The sequence below is a fragment of the Erythrolamprus reginae genome, chromosome 1 (genome assembly GCF_031021105.1).
Source record: "Erythrolamprus reginae isolate rEryReg1 chromosome 1, rEryReg1.hap1, whole genome shotgun sequence".
Taxonomy (NCBI): Eukaryota; Metazoa; Chordata; class Lepidosauria; order Squamata; family Dipsadidae; genus Erythrolamprus; species Erythrolamprus reginae.
In genome coordinates, this window is record NC_091950.1 from 52,257,801 (window position 1) to 52,280,646 (window position 22,846).

Consider the following 22,846-nt stretch of genomic DNA (forward strand, 5'->3'; position numbering starts at 1 on the left):
AGTCCTGCAATAGGCGCGAGAGCCCAGGCAGCGGCTGACTGGATTGGTCAGCTGCCTTTACGGAGAGGACTGAAAACCAATGGCCGCGACGCAATTCTTGGGCTGGTTGGGGGCGGAGCAAAAGGCGAATGAGGGCAAACACTGGGTGTCCGACGGCGAGGGGAGTTTGTGTGTGTGCCTATGCGTGTGTTCCGCGCGCCTGCGCGCGGAGGTGCAGTGGTTGGTTTAGCGGTCGCCCCTGTCGCTCCCCTTCCCCCCCCTCCACAACCCGGGCACAGCCGTCAGGTGAGAGGATTTTTGTTTGAGTCCCTTGTTGTCGTCGGTAAAAGGTAACGGGGAGGCCTGTTCTGTCACATCCTCAACTCGTGCAGATTATTTTACAGTGGGCCTTGACTTGGCCCACTTCTTCCTCGTCCCTCAGTCCCTGAGGGGGTGGGGGTGTCTCCTCAGTCCGAAGGATCGCCACCTGCGTGCGTTGTACTGGCCAGGACGATCCAGACTCGTGATCTCTGCCCGCCCTTCCTCTTCCCTCTCCGTACGATCACGCCCACATGGTTCCGTGTTGATTAACCTGGAAGAAGAACCGTCGCCTCTCTCCTTGGTTGTAACCACTGCTCACATTTACCTCATAAGTTGCCCTCTCTAAAACGAGCAAGAACCGTTGCTCTTTATGTGGTGTATGAGAGATCCTTAAAAAAGCCCCACAAAAGGATTAAAACAGGATTGCAGCTTCCATTGTGCAGCCTGAGTGATTAATCAGTTGCAAGTTAAAGTTTGGAAATGAACCCTCGGTCCCTTGCAGTTTGGGACTTTTTCTTCCGATAAATGTGTACAGACCAATCGAGATTTTCCCCCCTTCCGTCTCCCCAGGGTCATCACTTTAAAATGTAAAGTTTAAATTGTTAATAAGTGTCCGTTTGTTTTCCTCTGTAGCTTCCTTTATTTGTCAACCTATTAAAATCTGCATTTGCAGATCCCCCTTTTTCATGAATAGAATAGAATTCTTTATTGCCAAGGCCCAAGTGTGATTGGACACACAAGGAATTTGTCTTTAGTGCATATGCTCTCAGTGTACATAAAAGATACATTTGTCAAGAAACATGAGGTGCAACACTTAATGATTGTCATAGGGTTCAAATAAGCAGTCAGGAAACAATATTAATAAAAAATTTTAAGGATACAAGCAACAAGTTACAGTCATAAGTGGGAGGAGATGGGTGATAGGAATGATTAGAAAACTAGTAGTAGTAGTAGTACAGATTTAGTAAATGGTAGTACATATTACTTAGTAAATAAAATTTCAGTTCTAACTTTCTCAAACATTCTTCCTTGATCTTGATGTGAATCTTTTTCTTTTCAATTAACCAAATATAAGTAATATTTAGTTTCCTTTTGTTCTGTGTATATAATACAGTTCCACATCTGGGTCAGCTATTCTATATTCCATTCTTCCTCCAAATAGGGGATTGCAGTTCTTCTACAGAGGTTTTGGACCTCAGCTCCCATTAACCTCAGTCGTAGTTTAAAATATTTGGAAAACATTCTTATACTTGCTGTGTGTGATTGAGGTTCATCATAATTTTTCTGCTTATCCATTTTGTAGCCTTAGTCACATAATAATCATGTTTGGATTATTATGTAATAGTTTTTATTTTCTGTGTTGCTTTACATGTCTTACTGTTTCAGAGGGAGAAAGATTGTCCTTTAGTAATATAATATTAATCTTTTTAAAATGTGTTTCTCAAATTTGAAATAAAATTTTATGTACAGCATTGAATTATGATTTTTAAAATCAATTTGATGGACATTTTATAAAACATCTTGATGGAATCTCACTAACAGCAAGACAAAAATGGTAAAAAATACTAAAAACAATGCATTTGTACTTTCTTGAAATGTATTACTGTCATTTTTAAATGAGTGGATTATTTAGTCCATCTCTTTATGTTTTAGTAAGCCTATTTCTTGTTCTTTATGCAATTGTGGCATATAATTTTGCTATGTGATTCTTATGGAAAATAAATAGATTAAGGTTTAAATTTTAGTGGTTTTTTAAAATAATTTAGAAAAGTTTTGGGTACTTTTTATTTTGAAGGGGAATTGTTTATTTGGATTTTATTTTGAATAACTAACATGATATTCAGTAAATGTATATCTGATACTATGTGTCATTTTCACTCATTTTAATGATGTTTACAGTCTTAATAATTTTCAGGTATAATAATAATGCTTGGAACAAACTTCCAGCAGACGTGGTTGGTAAATCCACACTAACTGAAATTAAACATGCCGGGGATATAATATATCCATCCTAAGATAAAATACAGGAAATAGTATAAGGGCAGACTAGATGGACCATGCGGTCTTTTTCTGCCTCAATCTTCTATGTTTCTATAATACCAGTATAAAAATTATTTTGCCAACTCTTAGAGTGGCATTGCATACAAATAGTATGCAGGAACACCAGTTTTTTCCAGTCTACTAGCCTCTTATTTGTGTTCGCTCTTCCTCTTTTTAACAGCCTCTTTTTTCTTACTTTCTCATATTACTGTAGATTGCCAAAGAAGTGGCAATGATTCTTTGAAATTTGATTTGCCTACATGAAAGAACTTTTGAAATTAAACCATAGGAAGTCATAGGAAATTAGACCAAGATAATGTGAATTGTCTCATGTAAAAAATTAACATGCGCAGTTCTTAATTTTGCAAAAGTATTGCAAATTTATTATTCTTGTTTGTTTTTTAACATACATTTGATCAGACTATATTTTTATTGACATAAAGTGATTCACTCAAATATCTTCATTGTGTTGTTTTTATTTATGATGATGATGCTCTGTCATAGACAGCCAGATGTTTAAATTACCCCTAAAAATATGGGACCCCTATGAGTTCTTCCCAAGGATGGGATAGGTAGAAGTACTGTAGTTTGGTAATGTTAATAGAATCATCACAAGTTAAAGCTGCCTTTTGCAATTGACTGATGATTTGTCATTGATATTGGTGTTAAAGCAGTGCTCTAGTTGTTTTGGGATTGCTCTCCAGGCCACCTATTACTATTGGTACTATCTTTACTTTCTTTTATCACTGCAGTTATATGTTTATTTGCAGTTCTATGTATTTTGTTATGTTTTCATTTCTTTCTTATATTCTGCTGTCCCTAGTTGCTGTTAGTTCCACTATTCATACTTTTGTGTGTGTCTTATTAACAATTGTCAAGTCTAGGGTATTATGAGTATTATGTGCAGGTACTTGTCTGTTTGAATTCTAAAGGCCCAGAGCATTTCAGCTTCTTTGTTTTCTGTTACTTTGCCTGCTTTATGATCCCACCAATTCTTGCTTGTAGGCAAGTGATATTTTTTGCAGATTCTCCAGTGCACCGTTGTTGTTTTTATTCTAAATTTATTGTGGGCCATAAACGTATTTTCTAAATTTATTGTGACTCACACCCATAAACTATGAAACTAATCCTGTCCTATTTTTATCTAATCAACTGGGAGGGGGAGGGATCAAACAAGCAGTTAGTGGTCCTTACCTAGCTGTATATTCTGCTTGTCTTGTCAAGTTTTCCATGATGAAAAGAATCTATTTTACATCATAAAAGATTGCTATTCTTAAACCCCTTTGACTTGTCTTAATGCTTGAGTCTAATTCAAGACAATTATAATTGACACTATCTACAGAGGAATAAAAATTTCTCACACTGAAGCACCAATTATTCCAGTTCCCCTTTACTAACATCTAATGAATAAAATACATATTCTGTACAGATGCAGTGAAAGCTGAGAAATGAATTCTTTTCACAGTATATCTTGTATGGAGTATAATGGGGCTTATGATAGCCCCATTCCATGTTCAATCTGATTTATGTAGTTTATGGATAATAAAGGAAGTTTAAAACATACTTTTATAGAGTCTTCGGAGAGGGGTGGCATACAAATCTAATGAATTGAATTAAATTGAATTGAATGTAGATGGTTTGAAAAAAAGCCATTAACACTTCTAGAATTAAGATTTATTGCACAAATATATTGCTGCTTATGAAAGGAAATAGAAGGGACAGCTTCACTAATGTATCAGTTACATCAGCCTGAGTACTAATTTTGGATCTCGCAAAATATAGTGACTGCTTTTCCCAGTTAAATTCCTGTCCTTCTTTGCAATAGCAGCTAGGCAATAAATTATAAAATATTACTTTAAATCTCTTTTAGATTGAGTGACTATTAGCTAAAAGAAACAAAGCTGAAATTTCTGTGTTCAAAGCCAGCATATTTATAATTATTAGTTAACAATAACAAACAGAATAGCTTCCATTTTTTTGTATTTTCCATTTTTTCCACTGATTGAATGCAGCTGAATTAATGAGCATAAATGCATTTCTAGTCTAACCGTAAAGCACTTGCCTTCTCAAAAAAGGAACAATTTGGAAATTCTTGGTTGAAGGAAATGCTTTTTTTCATAGCTTACTTGGTTACCCAACTCCTATTTTCAAAATTCAGTACAGTACAGTCTTTCCCAACAATGATGTTCCCAGATGGGTTGGGCATTATTTTCCAGAATTATATTGGTTATGTTTATTGGAATTATGGAAATTGTAATCCAACACATCTGGAGAACATCAGGTGAGGGAAAGTTAGGGAAAGTTGCTTTACAGCATTATTTTATATGTTTCACATTATGTTTCCTAACTGTGATTTCAGAATTTCAGTCCTAATTTCTTTTGAGGGGGTTATTGTTGCCCAGGTTTGGTGGTATATTACTTTTTGATAGTTATTAAATATCCTTTCAGAATATGTTTTTTCGAAGAAGGTTTTCTGTAGTGGAGGTTTTTCACTTCTTTGAATTAGGCCTCAAATATGATCCCCCCCCTTAATTTAAGTTTACATTCTTATTCAATTTTTTTACCTGCATATCAATTTAGACTCTGAAAAGCTAGAATATTGGAAAGGGTTGGGAAATTAATTGTCATTAAAGATTTGGAATAATTACATGCATACAGATACTAATTTATTTTTATTTTTGTTTTCCCTTCCCATTTGTTTGTTATGAAATGTGAGATGTTACTTGATGGTTTTGAGTATAGGAAGGGCATAGAAAAATCTTCAGTGTTCTCATTCAATTTATTTATCATCATAACATTCTTACATGAATTTATCTTACAAAAGGCCATACTTTAATGTATGATTTTTTTTGTAACCCTATGAAAGACTATTAATCTTTCTAAATGAAGTGATACTTAACAAAATATATTAGTCATGATATGGCATAATAATTCACACTGCTTATATCTTGACACTAGAAACAGAATAATTCCATGTACTAGAGTACAGGTGGATGATATGATGTATTGTAATATACTGTAATTCATGGTTTTATAGTAATTTTTCATGCTTGATTTCCTGTGTTCAGTGACATTCAGAGAATTGAAGTTGTTAATGTTCATGAATACCTAGTATATAGAATTGCTTTAAAAAAAAATAAAAACACTATTTTTACAAAGAATAATACATAACTAAGCCTTTAGAGTTAGGAAGTATTCAGATTAATTGAGATAGCATATAAAAGGAAGACATAGAGCTATTTGCTTGATAAAATTTCAGACAGAACCAGTCTCTTTGTATTTTTGCATATGTGTGTTAAATGCAGATAATGATTACACCTTGTGATATCATATAGGCCAGTGATGAGAAACCTTTTTTCCCTCGGGTCCCGAAAGAGCGTGGGTGCGTGCTACCACACATGCATGAGTGCCCATACCCACAATTCTGTGCCTGGGGAGGGGCAAAAACAGCTTCCCCTCCCCAGAGGCCCTCTGGGGGCCGGAAATGGCCTTTTCCCCAACTTCTAGTGGGCCCAGTAGGATCCTTTTTTGCCTTCCCCAGGCTCCAAAAGCTTCCCTGGAACTGGGAGAAGGTAAAAACGCCCTCCCCCATCCCCTTGGAAGCTCTATGGAAGCCAAAAACGCCCTTCCAGAGCTTCTGCAAGCCAAAAATCAGCACACACATGCACAATGGAGCTGAGTTAGGGCAACAGCTCTTGTGCCAGCAAATATGGCTCAGTGTGCCAGCAAATATGGCTCCATGTGCCTGCCACCTGTGGCACCTGTGGTTCGCCATCACTGATATAGGCCAACACCCATGGATTAGAGCAGACAATTATGAAGTCTTTCTCCCAGGAAGAACAAGATAATCAACAATTATGAAATAATTTATTAAATTGTGGCTGATTTATTGAAGCCATTGAAGAGGTCCAAAAGAACCAAAACATAGTCTGTCTATTGTATGAGGAATTGGTCAACTCCCTTATTTTCCCTCTGTGTATCAAAACTTAGTCTGATTAGTAATCAGACTGTACTGTATTTAGGCCTTAGACGTTACCCTGGGTTGTCTTTGAGACTTCCCAAGGGTATTACATAACCTGCTCTTCCTCTTGATATGATCTTGATTAATTGACCCTGTCTGGGGAAGGTGCTGAATTGCCTCCTTTGTACTTGACCCACCTGACAGTAGGCGGTTGGGATTCCAAACTCTTTGGAAATAATTTTTTGACATGTTTCTATTCTGGTGAGAATCAACAATTGTTTTTCAGAGGTTAACTTCTTTGTTCAAACCATGACACACTTCAGCATGTATGTGTTGTGATTGTATGTGGAAGCCATGGGGGTGCAGTGTTTAGAATACAATATAGTAGGCTAACTCTGCCCTTAGCCGACTCAGCCTTCCATCCTTCTAAGGTCAATAAAATGAGGACCCAGATTATTGCGGACATTTGTAAACCAATCACGGCTATATAGCACTATAAAGTGGTATATAAGTATAATTGTTATTGCTATCAAACTTTGACAATATACAGTGGTATCTCTACTTAAGAATTTAATTTGTCCCGTGACCAGGTTCTTAAGTAGAAAATTTTGTAAGTAGAAGCAATTTTTCCCATAGGGATCAACGTAAAAGCAAATAATGTGTGCAAATCCATTAGGAAAGAAATTAAAAGCTTGGAATTTGGGTGGAGGAGGAGGAGGGAGAAGAGGAGAGGACAGTCACTGTTGAAGGAAGAAGGTGAGGTGAGGGGAATCAAAAAAATCCAAAACTTTAAGGCTTTTTTTTAAAAAAGAAGGACTCTGAGGCGGCGAGGAGGAGCACACGTCTCCCCTGTACCTGGCATGAGACTGCCTCCCATATACTGCACCAGAGAAAGAAACTCAGGCGGGCAAAAGGGGGAAACTTCCCGCTCCTTTGACCGAAAGGCGGCTGCTGCTGCTACCTGCTTCCTCTTCCTTCCCCTGCTGAAGGGCTCCTCTCGCTGCCTCGCTTTGTAGCTGGCGCCTTTCCTTCACTGTGGTGACTCCTCGGTTTGGCTCAAGCCGAGTTGATCCAGCTGGGGCAAAGTGCCCCCTTTTGCCTTTCTGCACCCAGACACTCCAGGAGGCAACCTTGCGTCAGATGTATGGGAGGCAGCGAGAGGGAGTCAGAGAAAGGAAAACGCTCCATTCACTCTGGGCTGCCCAGAGCGAAGGGAGTGTTTCTTTTCTCTGAGCACTGGCAGAGGTTTGTTCCCTGTCCAAGCACCCAGAGAAAGGAAAATTTTTTGTTCACTCTGGACTGCCAATGCCTCCTTAAGCCAGGGGTCGACAAAGTTGTTCAGAATCTAGGAGCCAGCCAAAAAATTTAGGAGCCAGAATTTTTTTTAAGCAAACTTGGTTTTTAATTTAACAAAAAAAACATTACAAACGTTATAAACAACATTTTACTTTTAAAGATAATAAATATTATATTTTGATATTTTAGATTTTAGGCAACATTCTAGTGTTTTTCACTTTGCGTTTTGTGGCCATGAACATGCCTTGTGATTTTAGAGCTGAAGTACCAGTGGTCCACAGCCTTGGCAGGATCAAACGCCTTCACAGATGGCCCATTCATGGTGATCATAAACAAATCACTTAAACTTTCTTCTTGCATCCTTGATCTGAATTTATTTTTGACCATGTTCATCAAACTAAATCCTCTTTCACAACATGAGGTTGAGACAGGGAGCACCGCTACAATCGACAACAGGTTTCCCAGAACTGGAAATCTCTCGGTGTTGGAGAGTGCCAAATCCAGAAGCTCACACAGTTTCTTTCCTTTTCCAAGGACCTTAAACTCATACCACTCATTGAGGAGTGAGTGAATGCATTGGTCATCACTTTCAGGTGGAGATAGCTGTTTACGAAAATGATGAGCCAATGCAGTAATCTCAACCACACCGTAGTCCGGTGTGGTTGAGATTACTGGCCCGAAGGGAAGGAGCGGTTCGGGTTCCCCGCGCGGCGGAAGGAGAGGCGCCAGAAGACTGACGGGTTTCCCGGCAGGCCAGTCCGGCCGGCCACCCATGCGAGCGCTTTTCGGCGACTGTTCCGGCCCGGGAGGTCCCACAGGACGCACGCCTTCGCCGGGGTTCAGTTGCATCAGGGGGGGAGGCTTGGGCAGCGAGAAGGGCAACGGCTGAGGGGAGGCCGCGGCAGCTGCCGAGTCTCCACCTGACATCGCTTTCACCCCCTCCCCCCCGGCGCAGGCCTGGCTCCGCCGAGCCGGCTCTGCTGTACTCCCGTCGGGATCCGAGGGGAGACCGTTAGTCAGAAACCGAAACAGAGAAGAAGGAAAGGGAGACCGGGCCGGGGACGCGGGTGAGGGGGGGAGGGGGGAGGAGGGGTTACTGGTCGGAAGTCACCGCGCACGCGGCCGGAGGAGGAATGAACAAAACCTCACGCCGGGAGGGGAGGGGCTTCCGCTTCTCTCCGAAGGCGGGTGAGCGGCCAAGATCGGAGCGTCTGTGTGCGGTGGGGGGGAGTGAAGGGGTTCGAGTAGGAGGCGGAATGGAGGCAAGGGGGGGAGGGAGAGACGCACGCAAGCGCAGGGGACGCTGGGAAAGCAGCTCGCTCCGAGGTTGATGGGCGGAGCTACGGAAGCCAAGATGTACCATTTCTGGGCGTAAACACAAGGCGGGAAAAATATACTGTATACAGCAGAGGTCCCCAACCTTTTTTGCACCAGGGACCGGCTTTAAGCTAGACCAGTTTTCCATGGCCCGGTGGGGGGGGGGAGCTAGCTGTCAGCGGCGCCGTAAAAGGGGCGATCAAGAGAGGAATGGGTGAATGAATGGACGGAGGGTGGGAAGGAAGGAAGGAAAGAGGGAAGGTACAGGAACAGAAGAAGGGTGCAAAGAAGCAAAGAAAGGTGTGAAAGGGGAGAGTAAGAGAGGAAGGAGTGAAAGAAGGGAATGAGGGAGGAAAGAAGGGAGGAAGGAAAAGGAAAGCAAGAAATGGAGGGAGGAAAGGAAGGAAAGAAAGAAAGAAAGAAAGAAAGGGGGAAGGGACAGGAACAGAGGAAGGAAGCAAGGAAACTTATGAAAGGGGAGAGTAAGGGAAGAAGGTAGGAAGGAGAAAGAAAAGAAGAAATAGAGGAAGGGAAGGTAAAAGAGAGAAAGAAAAAGAGCAAGAAAGAAAGCAAGAAAGAGAAAGAAAGAAAGGCAACTTCAAAGAAAGGCTCACTGAGCATCTCTCACTCTCTCTCTCTTTCTATCCCTCTTTCTTTCTTTCTCTTCCTTTCTCTCTCTCCTCTTCCTTTATCTCCTCTCTCTCTCCCTCTCTCTTTCTCTCCCCCCTCTCTCCCCCTTTCCCTCTCTCCCTCTCTTGCTATCTCTCCCCCCTCTCCCTCTCTCTTTCTCCCTCTCCCTCTCTTTCTCTCTCTCCCCCCTCTCTCTTTATCTCTCTCTCCCCCTCTTTCTCTCTCTTCTTCTCACTTTCTCTCTCTTGTTTTCTTTCTGTCTCTTTTGCTTTCTCTCTCTCACTCTTTCTTGTTTTCTTTCTCACGCTCTTTCTCTCTCTTGTTCTCTCTCTTGCTATCTCTTTCTCTCCCCCCTTTCTCACTCTCTCTTTCTCACTTTCTCTCTATCTTGCTGTCTGTTACTCTCACTCACTCTCGTTCTCTCTCCGTTCTTCTCAGCGATGACGCGCGCACGCCCTGCCCGCCTCACCTTTGCGAGAGCACTTTCGCCCCGGGCTCTCAGCAAGGGGGTTTGCAGGAGAGGCGGGGCCGGCGAAGGTGATATTGAATGTCGGGGGAGAACGGGCGTTTGCACGCGCTCCCTATCTCCCTGCTAGCCCACTCGGAATATTCAAAATAAGAAAAGCCTTCGCCGGCAAAGGTTTTTCTTATTTTGAATATTCCGAGTGGGCTAGCAGGGAGATAGGGAGCGCGTGCAAACGCCCGTTCTCCCCCGACATTCAATATCACCTTCGCCGGCCTCCGCTGAGGAAAGCCTTTGCCGGCATTTCCTCCCAGCGTCAAGGAGGCGCAGCGGCGGGCGGAGAGAGGGAAGGGGGGGGGGGGTAGCGGCGTCCCTCCTGGCCTTGGCGGGCCGCCCAACCCTCCCCACCTCCTGCAAACGCGGCGGGCGGCGGGGGGAGAGCGAGGAGCCGGTTCCGGCGGGCGCGGGGCTTGGCTGGCTGGCGGGGGGAGCGCCGCTGGTGGTGCGGAAAGGCCGAGGGGGCCCTGGCGCCGCGGACCGGCTGAAAAGCCCCAACGGCCCGGTCCCGGTCCGCGGACCGGCGGTTGGGGACCTCTGCTATACAGTACAGCAGGCAACATTTTCTAGGCGCCAGACAACATTTTCTAGGCGCCACTGGCGACCAGGCGCCTGGGTTTGTCGACCTCTGCCTTAAGCGCCCCTGAAAGGCTCCTCTGGCAGCCCAGAAAAGCCCGAGATGGCCGGGATTAAAGGGGGAATTGCAGGAAACTGGCTGGGCCTTTGTGCCACTCTCAAATTTCCTGGGAAATTTTTCCGGGCTCAGGTTCTTAAATAGAAAACGGTTCTTAAGAAGAGGCAAAAAAAATCTTGAACACTCGGTTCTTATCTAGAAAAGTTCTTAAGTAGAGGTGTTCTTAGGTAGAGGTACCACTGTACCTTTGTAGTTTTTGAGATACTATATTTTGAATACTTATATATTTAACAAGCTGAATATACAGTGATCCCCCGCTCGTTGCGAGGGTTCCGTTCCAGGAGCCCCCGCAACGAGCGGGTTTTCGCGAAGTAGCAATGCGGAAGTAAAAACACCGTCTGCGCATGTGCAGACGGTGTTTTTACTCCCACAGCGCTAGCGAGGAGCCGAAGATTGGGGGCGGGGCGGCTGTTTGCCGCCGGCATGGAGGGCTTCCTAGCAGCCCCCCAAACCCGGGTTGGGGGTCCGGGGGGCGCTGGCTCTCGGCGCTTTTGAGCTGAGTCCGGAAGCGAATTCGCTTCCGGACTCAGCTCAAAACTGCCGATAGCAAGCGGCAAGGAACGGCTTGTCTCGGCGCTTTCGAGCTGACAGCTCGAAAGCGCCGAGACAAGCCGTTCCTTGCCGCTTGCTATCGGCGGTTTTGAGCTGAGTCCGGAAGCGAATTCGCTTCCGGACTCAGCTCAAAACCGGCGATACCAAGCGGCAAGGAACGGCTTGTCTCGGCGCTTTCGAGCTGACAGCTCGAAAGCGCCGAGACAAGCCGTTCCTTGCCGCTTGCTATCGGCGCTTTTGAGCTGAGTCCGGGAGCGAATTCGCTCCCGGACTCAGCTCAAAAGCGGCGAGAATGAACGGCGTGGGCGGGCGAAGGGCGGGCGGCAGCGAGGAGTTTGCGTGGGCGGTGGGGAAACTCCTCGCTGACGCCAGCAAGAGGGGGAAGACCCAGGGAAGCCGCTGCCATCTACGCATGCGTGCCCGGCACGCATGCGTAGATGGTATTTTTGACTTCCGGGTTGAAAAATAGCGAAGTACCCTGTTCGCAATGGTTGGGGACGCAATAAACGGGGGATCACTGTACATGTTAAACATTCACTTTTGTTTGCTTGAGTATTTTTTAAAATTTTCTTTAATACTGTCAGTTCTTACGGTAAATACATGAAAATTCAGTTGCATTTGGTATACCTTTGTTTCAAACAGAAAACAAACAGGGCTGTGCAAAACATTAAAATGAAATCACATTTTCTTGAAGCAGTAAAGCAACTACCGGTACATCATTTGATTAGCCTTTATCATTTTTGCATGTATGTACAGGTGGTACTCATTTAATGACTGGCAATTCTGTTACTAAGTGATGTGGTTATTAAGTGAAATATTACATGACCAGACCCATCTTATGACATAATTTCCATTACAGTTGTTGAGCGAATTACCCATAGTCTTTAAGTATGACATCACATCTACTACTTGTGACTCATTGCCAGCTTCTTTGTTGAAAGCTGTCTGTAAAGCTCACAAATGGCTCTCAAGTAATAAGTAAGCAGTGATAAAGGAGGGGAGGAGTAAAAGAAGGGATTCAACAAGATTTTACTGTCATTCGGCTTGGGCTTGATAGGAATACTATGACAGTTGTAAGTTGGAGTACCAATCACAAGTTTGAAATTTCTGTACAGGGCAGTTAACAGAAGATTGCCAGTACATGTATAGTTGGTTTTCTGGTAGGTCCTATGAAAATTACTTATTACACACACCTGCAGGGACAATTGGGCTATCTTCACAGCAGATTTAAATCTTAACTGCTTTACTGTTTTGATGAGATGTACTTTGAAAATCACCTCTTTTGAATGCCCTGCAGAATCCTAGAGAATCCTAGAGAACAATCCTATTTTTCATTAAGATTGGTAAATTCCTGTCAAGAGTTTTATTGCTGGAACTTTTATGTACGTTTATGGCTATTTTGCTGTGATATAATTTCATACTTTTTCCAAATTCATTTAAATGAAGTCAAATATATAATTTTAAAGAGTTAATTAACCTTTCTTCATTTCCACTTTCTTTCCCCTTTAATTTGATAAATTTCTATTGAAAGGGGAATCTTGTATATTGATTAAATAATACTGCTTATTTAACTGTTATTCTCTTAAAGCTAGAAGATGGGGAAAAAAAGCCGAGTGAAAACACAGAAGTCAGGTACTGGAGCTACAACAGCTGTCTCTCCAAAGGAAATATTGAATCTGATTAGTGAATTATTACAGAGTAAGTATATTATCCAAAATGTTTTGGCATGGAGAAGAAAAAATATTCAGTATTCAGACATGGAACCAATGCTTGTTTAGAATATTTTTGTTGATTAATTGTAAGTCTTCTGTTTTTCAGGGTCTGATATTGTGTCCTGAAATATTTGGGCAAATTTTTAGGGTTTTTTAGATTTATATTTCTATTATTTGGAATGAATAGAATTTATGTATAACATTTGTGTAATAATTTTCTGATGGATACATTCATGTTTATAGGGTATAACAATTAGTTTTTTGCTTCTGCTTGCAGAATGTAGCAGCCCAACTCCCGGTCCTGGAAAAGAGTGGGAGGAATATCAGCAGATTCGAGCTCTTGTTGAGAGAATTCGTAAAAAGCAGAAAGGTATGTGAATAAAGCAGTAAGAAGTAGCATTTAAATAATATTTACTTGCCTTCTGTTGCTCTAAAAACAACAGCTTAAGTAAATTGGTTTTGAAATGTATATTTTATGTTATATCTATGTTACATTTTTTCAACTTGCCACTGTTGCATTTGTGAAATAAGTGGCCATATAAATAGATTTAAATAAACAAGTTCCAAGCAAAATAGGAGTCCTTCGCTTTCTGGTTGATGCTTTTTTTGGCCTACTTGTCAGCATTTAGTTACATGCTAGGCAACACCTTCCGTGCTAGAAAGAATCGGGTTTGCTTGCTTACACTACCTTGTTCTATCAGAATTGATAGAGGTATGTACAGGGGTGGACAAAAAAATTGAAAGACTTGACTTTTTGGCATCATAATGTTTGAACATATTCAGATCAATCAAAACTTGACATATTTTAATGGTTTTTTTGTTTTTTAAAAATTCTGTTATTGGATATGTTTTTTTAAACTACCTTTTTTTTTTTACAGAAATTTAAGGAAATTGGTTATAACCTTCTAGAAATGGCAGACCCCTCAGACTTTTAAAGAGGCCAAATTGTTGGTGCTCGATTGGCAGGTGCTAGTGTAACAGAAAGTGCCCGAATGTTTGGCGTTTCAAGAGGTAATATCTCAAAAGTAATGACTGCTTTTGAAAGAGAAGGGAAAACGTCCTCAGCCAAGCACAAGTTTGGTTGAAAGTCGAAGTTGTCTGAGAGAGACCGTCGGACTCTAAAGCGAATTGTTAGAGCGGGTCGCAAGACCGCAGCTCCTAAAATCACTGCAGAGCTCAATAGACACGTACAGAACCCAGCTTCCACAAAAACTGTTCGAAGGAAGCTTCACAAATCTAGATTCCACGGAAGAGCTGCAATTAGAAAACCTCTGCTCTCAAAGACAAATGTTTCAAAGCATTTAGAGTGGTGTAGAAACCACCAGAAATGGTCCCTCGAGCAGTGGCAAAATGTGATTTTCTCTGACGAATCATTGTTTACCCTTTTTCCGACCTCTGGCCGTGTTTACGTCTGGAGACAGCCAAAAGAATCATTTCATCCAGACTGCCTTTTCCCAACCATCAAACATGGTGGGGGTTCAGTGATGATCTGGGGTGCTATTTCTTGGAAATCCACCGGGCCAATGATTTCCCTTCATGGAAGAATTAACAGCTATCACTATTTAGGAATTTTGGCTGACCAAATTCATCCTATGGTTCAAGAACTGTTTCCAGAGGGGGATGCCATCTTTCAAGATGATAATGCACCAATCCATAGAGCAAGAAGTGTTAAAGAATGGCATGAGGAACATTCTAATGAAGTTTAGCATCTCATCTGGCCACCACAATCACTAGACCTCAACATTATTGAGCATTTATGGTCGATTTTAAAGATTCAAGTAAGAAGTCAATTTCCACCGCCATCATCTCTAAAAGAACTGGAGGGTGCTTTAACTGAAGAATGGGCTAAAATTCCTTTGGAAACAATTCACAATTTGTATGAATCAATACCTCGGAGAATTGAGGCTGTATTTGCCGCAAAAGGTGGAACAACACCATATTAAAAGATATTTTGATGATTTTTCAAGGTGTTTCCGGGTTTTTTTGTCCACCCTCTGTATGTATGTGTGTGTTTGTGCGTGTGTGTGTGTGTGTGTGTGTGTTTGTTTGTTTATTTATTTATTTGTTTGTTTGTTTGTTTGTTTATAACAGACAGACAGACAGACTTTTATGCTGCCGAATCCCGAAAAACTAAGGGCAGCTATTCATTATTTCATGATCATTTGGAATTATGGCCCATAAAGCACTTCCAACTGTCATAAAATGTGCTGCTCCTTCCCTGCTATCATAAGACAATTATTCATGCCAATACCACTAACTCAGAAGCACATGTAGTTTACTTGCATATACACTCAGGATGCACTCTATGTTTGTTACATTTTCCACATAATAGCAATAAATGAATAATGTACATAGGCTTACTAATAACAATTTGTTGTGTATTTTTGTCTCCTATTAAATGTGAACACAGGTTTATCTATTATATTTGATGGGAAAAGAGAAGATTATTTCTCTGAGTTAATAAAATGGGCAGGAGAGAACGGTGCAGCCACAGATGGTTTTGAAGTGGCTAATTTTGGAGAAGAGGGTTTTGGATTAAAAGCCACACAAGATATAAAAGTGAGTAAAAGATTACTTTGCTTTTTTAACTTTTTCTACTTGCTTATTTCTAAATATTTAATGCTGCTTCAATCAAAATAATCTAAATGACTTACAAAAGTAATATACTATAGGAAACCATAGAGAAAAATGTGTCATTCCATTCCTATTCATAATTTAGGAAGGAAAGAATATCATGAAAAATGGGATATTTTAAAGTTGAATTTCAATGTTGCAATTGGGGTGCTGCAGATCATGATTGAAATGCTGGTGGTAGTGACACTTTTTTTGCCGTCCCTTAAGCAAAAGAGGGGATTCATTATGCTTGGGTAGATTTACCAGCTTTTTATAATTGTTTGAGAACTAAGTTATACTTCTCTTCCAAATACAGTAGAACCCCGACTTACGAGACTAATTGGTTCCGGAAGGAGGCTCGTAAGTCGGAACGCTCGTATGACGAAACATTGTTTCCCATAGGAAACAATGTAAAGTCAATTAATCCGTGCAACAACAACAAAAACCGCTGCCGCCGAACGCGGAAGTTAGCGTTCGGCTTCAGGAGACAGCTGCGAAGCGGCGCGCGTGTTTTAAAAGGTTGCAGCCGGCCTGGGGGGCTTGCCAGCACCCCCCCGAGCCCCCTAGGCCGGCTGCAACCTTTTAAAACACGCGGGATACGAGCACCAAGGAGCTGTCTCCTGAAGCCGAACGCGGAAGTTAGCGTTCGGCTTCAGGAGACAGCTGCGAAGCGGCGCGCGTGTTTTAAAAGGTTGCAGCCGGCCTGGGGGGCTTGCCAGCACCCCCTCGAGCCCCCCAGGCCGGCTGCAACCTTTTAAAACACGCGGGATACGAGCGCCAAGGAGCTGTCTCCTGAAGCCGAACGCGGAAGTTAGCGTTCGGCTTCAGGAGACAGCTGCGAAGCGGCGCGTGTTTTAAAAGGTTGCAGCCGGCCTGGGGGGCTTGCCAGCACCCCCTCGAGCCCCCCAGGCCGGCTGCAACCTTTTAAAACACGCGGGATACGAGCGCCAAGGAGCTGTCTCCTGAAGCCGAACGCGGAAGTTAGCGTTCGGCTTCAGGAGACAGCTCCTTGGCGCTCGTATCCCGAATGTGAGCTCGGGAGGCGAACAAAAATGTCGCTCTCCTCCCAGCTCTTATCTCGAGTAGCTCGTAAGTAGAGCTGCTCGTATGTCGAGGTTCCACTGTATAACTATAATGACCCAGGGCATGGCATAGAGGTAACAGGCAGCTGGCAGTTCAAACCACTCCTTTATTGCTCTAAATTTCCTCAAATTCTCCCACATTTCTGACAAGTCCCAGAGCAAAGTGATGGCCACACACACAAACACACACATATGTATCTCCAGCAGCCTTTATCTGCAAATAGTCCAGCCCAACTCTGTGAACACAATGGCTGCAAATCAAGAAATCCAACAAGGTAAGTTCAGTCCAGAAAGCAAAGAAGCCAAAAAATTAATCCAGAAAGCTAGAAAGAAGGGAAGGAATCCAGGAAAGTTGAAAAGTTGACACTCAACACTCCATGAATTCAGTCCCTCCCAGTCTCCTTAAGTCTCAGTCCTCAGGTGTGCCTTGTGAAGAGAGGTGGGATGCTCTCCTCCTGAGTAGTTGGGTCAGTTTGCACTCTTCTCACCACTCCGTGCTTGAAGATCAGGTAGGTGGTGGTGCCTGAGCTGAATCCTGAAAGGCCTTGGCCTGACTGGGCCTGTTCCTCCCCATTTTCCTCCGAAACCAACAAAGCTGCCCCCTTAGTCTCCATCAGCTCCAGTTCTGGTTCATCTTCCTCCACAGATTCAGGGTCTGGCCATCTTCCTCCACAGATTCAGGCTCTGACTGGGACATGACAATAACCAAGTTAACTTACTGTGAAATATATACTTATTTTGGTCAGAAAAAATATATGTAGCTTACACTAGTGCTTACAGTCCTGCCAGATTTTTCAGAAATGGTAGTAGACATTAAACATTTAATTAATTTATATCCCGCCTTTATTATTTTTCAAGAGAAACATCTGTTAGTAATCTTGTTCAGCAAATGGTATTAAGTCAAGGTCTACTTCTATGCTTTTCTTGGGCCTTTATCTATGTACGATAAACTACTGCAAAACTAGCTACTGCAAGTTATCACAGAAATTTTCTGTAGCCAGAAAATATACTAAAGACTTCCCTCCTTTTTTATGAACTATGTTGGCACAATCATACAAATGTAGTATTATTTATGGACAATATGAATGGCATGATTGCCTAGCAGTGGAGCTCTTGCCTCACAATTGGGAAGTTGAGTTCAACCCTAGGTAGTGGCAGATAATTCTCTCTCTGGGTGCAGAGAGAAAATATCTTCTATGAGCTCTGCATAGACATCAAGGGGCATCCGGCCAGTAAACACTCCATTCCAGGAGTCTCAAACTGGCACCCTGTGGGCTGGGTGCATCACGCACAGCTCTGCGAAGGGTAAAAAATCATGTGACGGCAATGTGACACATCAAGTTTGACACCTGTGCTCCATTCAGTTGTGCCAACTCTATCTCGTTGCAAGAGATTACAGAGTCACTAAAAGAAAAAAAAATGTTGGGGCCAATATCCTGACTTTGTAAACAGTCCATGGGTTATATAAATCTAACTGCTAAATGCTATTTTGTTGAAAACATTTACAGAAATTAGAGTCTGACATAGTCCTTCCTTTGTTTATTTGGCATGGAATGGCCTACATAAAGAGAACTACATATAGAGTCCAATTTCTTATTTTGTGCCTAGGCAAAGATTAACTTGTGACCAAGAATGAAGCCCACTAGATAAAACATGCAACTCATGTAAAACTTTGTAAGTTTGCAAAAAGAAAAAGAAAGGAGATCAGTTACTATCTAAAATGTTATGTTTATTTAATATATATAATTTTGTGAACTATTTTTGTGGCTTTTATAGGCAGAAGAACTTTTTCTCTGGGTTCCCAGAAAATTGTTGATGACCGTAGAGTCAGCTAAAAATTCAATCCTGGGTAAGAAGAGTTTTTGAAAAGTGTATTTATAGGATGTTTTCTATGGAACAATACTGTACGTTTTCAGTTAGAAGTAAGAGACAACCATCTCTTTAATAGTAGAAATAATTGTCTGTTTTTAAGTAATGATATAGAGAACTTGGTGAAAAATTATGAATAGTTATTTGTGCTAAGATGTCTAATTTAATAAAATTCCTAAATTTGATAAATGTTTGAATATTTTAATTATAAATTTTTGCCTGAGTTATATCACTAAAATTTATTGTGTTCATCTCAGAAAAAAATAATCAATGAAATAATGAAACCTAAATTGTGGATTTTAAATTATTGATATTAAAAGATTTAGGAATAATAAAGAGCTATACTGACACCTTTTTTTGCCAAAAGTTACCTCTGTATTTTTTCATTGCAGAACTTTCCTCCTTAATGTTTAATATTTTTAAATTATTATCTTGTATCTATCTCCTATAATAGAAAATAAATTCATTTTGGTATACAGTGGTCCCTCGATCATCGCGAGGGTTCCGTTCCAGGACCCCTCGCGATGATCGATTTGTCGCGAAGTAGCGGTGCGGAAGTAAAAACACCATCTGCGCATGCGCAGATGGTGTTTTTATTTCCACAGCAGCAGCGAGGAGCCGAAGATTGGGTTTCCCCGCCGCCTCGCTGCTGCTGCTTGTCCGCGCGCGTGCCGCCCGCCCCCTGCGCTGTTGCTGGGGCCGCTTCTCAGCTGAGAAGCGGCCCTGGGGTTTCCCCCGCCCGCGCGCGTGCTGCCCGCCCCCCGCGCTGTTGCTGGGGCCGCTTCTCAGCTGAGAAGCGGCCCTGGGGTTTCCCCGCGCGTGTGCCGCCCACCCGCCCACGCCGTTGCTCGCGCCTTACCGGGGCAAGAGGGGGAAGACCCAGGGAAGCCTCTGCCCGGCGGGGAAACTCCACCATCTACGCATGCGTGGAAGGGCACGCATGCGCAGATGGTGGAGTTTACTTCCGGGTTGAAAACTCGCGATATAGCGTTTAGCGAACATCGAGATCGCGAAACTCGAGGGATCACTGTAAAATAGATACTTGTTAGGCTTTTCCCCTTAATTTTAGATGGACTAAGATTTTCTTACAGGGTTCGTTCTTTTCTTTTTAAGGTTCTCTATATTCTCAAGATCGAATTCTCCAAGCTATGGGCAATATCACATTAGCTTTTCATCTTCTCTGTGAACGATACAACCCTAATTCCTTCTGGCTACCTTATATCCAGACCCTCCCAAGTGAATATAATACTGCTCTTTACTTTGAGGAAGATGAAGTTCAATATCTTCAGTCAACTCAGGCCATACACGATATTTTTAGCCAGTATAAAAATACTGCCCGACAGTATGCCTATTTCTACAAAGTTGTACAGGTAAGAAACTAAAACAAGTTGCAATATATATGAATTATATGCATTAAAAGCATGTAAATACATTTAAAAGCTTCCATTTTTAATTCATTTTGAATAGTGTAGAAAAAAATTCACATTGTTTTAGTGCTTGTTTTCTTAATATATTCTTAGCAGAATTTTTTTGTCATGTTCAATATTACCCCCTTTGCTGTAGAGTTTTCAAGATCATATACATTCATATCTTTATAAAGAACTTTTTATAAAATCTTTTAAATACAGTTAAAATAACAAAAGGAACAAAACACAAATATGCATTACATTATCAAAAAATAATAAACGGTTCAAAGTGAAGAAAAATACAAGAGATTAAAATAAAGAACATATAAATAACAACAGTAAAAATTACAGTTCTCTATATAATTATCTAATGCAAACATGATACGATATACACTTTTTATCTATTCTGTTATGTACAAATGGGTCCCATATTCATTATACTTTTATGATGGCATGCAGCATGGTGTGGTAAGATTAAGTGAGTTACAGAAAAAATACTGTCCATTAGGAGAAGAAAAGTTGTTTTGCATTGGCAAAATGGGCAGAATTTGAAAAGAAGATCTGAGGCTTTTTGAGCTGCCATTGTTCTGCAGACAGATGGTTATGATCTAAGTATTGTAGACAAATAAAAGTCTTTTGACCTAAAGTTTGTAGAAGAGAGGAAGGCAGGTAAAACTATGTAGAGTAGTAGAATGATTGACAAGACTGTCCTTGTCTGCCATAGCTGATTTCAAAATTGGCAACAGCAGGAATAGCCCAAATATCTTAACTGATTATTAAGATTATTTACTTATGCAAGGAAGGAGGGAATAATTGTAAGCAAAAACAAAAAATTGTTAAAGGTAGAGGTAGCAATAGGTAGAGGAGAAAATGAAAGTAAGATCTTATAAATTATTAGAAAATATACCATGGAATTGTAGAAAATATAGGAAAAACATTTTAAAAATATAGTTTTATTAAAAGAGCCAGTTGAGTGAAATAGTTAAAGGCATTGGGCTAGAAACCGGGGACATGAGTTCTAGACCAGCCTTACGCATAAAACTAGTTGGACCGGTTTATCTTACTCTCAGGGAAAAGGCAATGGCAAATCATTTCACTAAAAGTGTTGCATGGATTCATCCATATATGTTCACCAAGAATTAAGACTGACTCATGGGGGGGGTGTGTGTGAAACAATACAGGAAATATTTAGATGAATTTTTGATAAATAAACTCATTATAATAGTGGTGCACATAATAAACCTTATTTTGTAATCAAAAACTGTTTATGAATAAAAATACACGAAATGTGTAGATTAGGCAGGATCTTGGGAGCTTGATGATATAGATCAGTACATTGTACTTTATTGTTTCATCATTTTGTGTTTAAATGAGATAGAAAAAGTGAACCATTGTTATGATTCTTTATATTTGTGGCCTTTTTGTTAACTCCACGTGTAAAATATTGCAACTTAAGCCACTGAACCTCTTTTACATTTAAGTGTTTGTAGAGATGAAATGGAACCCTATGTTCTTCTACTTAATACATCTATAGATTGAGTATGTGCAAAGATTTTTGACAGGACTATGTTTATAGGCAAGGTAGAGCAGTACAGGAGAGTATATTTTCATTGATAAATTGGTATCATGGCCTTTTTAATTTACAGTACAATTTTCTTCTAATTGCTTCTGCTTGTAGCCATTTGTTCCCTGTGCTGCACCTAGCTTTTTTCACAACTTTTGTGAAGGTATCCATAGTTACTAAGGTTTTATATTGCAAAGACAAGAAAATACTCTCAATGTTTAACATAATGACAGAACATCTTATTAGATTTGATTTTGTGACACCTAAAAATCAGCCAAAATCTTCTTAGATTCATTGTGCATTAAGCTTTTATTGAAAATAATATTTCCCACATAGAAATGGGTATATCATATAGTAAAATCTTTCAACTGTTGTTTAATGAAATAAAATCTCTGTTGAAATATATTCTACTTCCTGACTACCTTTATTGAATTGTAATGTCAATTTACAACAGTTTTGAACATTTTTAATATTTTAAAATGAAAGATTTGTACCTAGTGCTAGTATTATCATAAAAACATTTTCAAAATTAGGTTAGACAAAGTAGTCCCAGATTGCTTTTAAAGCTATATTTGCTTTTTTCCAATATAACAAATATGTTATCTTTAGTGAAGCGTAAAAACCAGTGCTTGCATTTCCTGCTTCGGATAAGGAGAATACATCTTTCTTCTTCTGCCTTGGCCACTTTTCACAGGTGCACGATTGAGACTATTTTAACAAATGGCATCACTATTTGGTTTGCGGGTAGCATGCCTCATATAGAAGGTGTATATAGAGAGTGGTAAGGACAGTTGAAAATATTATTCAGGATACTGCTTAAAAGCGCTATGTGCTTAGAGCTGGAAGCATTATTAGAAACCCCCCCATACACCCACTTCACAGCCTGTTTCTCCCCTCTGGGAGGAGGTTTCAAAGTACAGTGGTACCTCTACTTATGAACTTAATTCGTTCCGTGACCAGGTTCTAAGGTATAAAAGTTTGTAGGTAGAAGCAATTTTTCCCATAGGAATCAATGTAAAAGCAAATAATGCACGTGATTGGGGAAACCACAGGGAGGGTGGAGGCCCTGTTTCCTCCCAGGAGATTCCTAGAGATGCCCCACAAAGGCTTCTCCCTGCCTTTTCCGGTTACAGTTTCAGAGGCTCAGGTTTGTAAGTAGAAAATGGTTCTTGAAAAGAGGCAAAAAAATCTTGAACACCCGGTTCTTATCTAGAAAAGTTCGTAAGTAGAGACGTTCTTAGAGGTACACTGTATGTACAGCAGGACTATTAGATTTTGTAACAGCTTTGT

General features: G+C 41.1%; 1 protein-coding gene across 1 annotated transcript in view; it reads left to right on the forward strand.

Annotated features, from left to right (window-relative positions):
• The first annotated feature begins 99 nt into the window (after nucleotides 1–99).
• Nucleotides 100–22,846, forward strand: part of SETD3 (SET domain containing 3, actin N3(tau)-histidine methyltransferase) — an 87,124-nt gene continuing 64,377 nt past the window's right edge. The window contains exons 1-6 of the mRNA XM_070752599.1: nucleotides 100–285; nucleotides 12,899–13,008; nucleotides 13,300–13,392; nucleotides 15,433–15,581; nucleotides 18,494–18,566; nucleotides 19,700–19,956. Coding sequence (XP_070608700.1) covers nucleotides 12,906–13,008; nucleotides 13,300–13,392; nucleotides 15,433–15,581; nucleotides 18,494–18,566; nucleotides 19,700–19,956 — 675 coding nt within the window. The 5' untranslated portion in view covers nucleotides 100–285; nucleotides 12,899–12,905. The remainder of the gene's footprint in view (nucleotides 286–12,898; nucleotides 13,009–13,299; nucleotides 13,393–15,432; nucleotides 15,582–18,493; nucleotides 18,567–19,699; nucleotides 19,957–22,846) is intronic.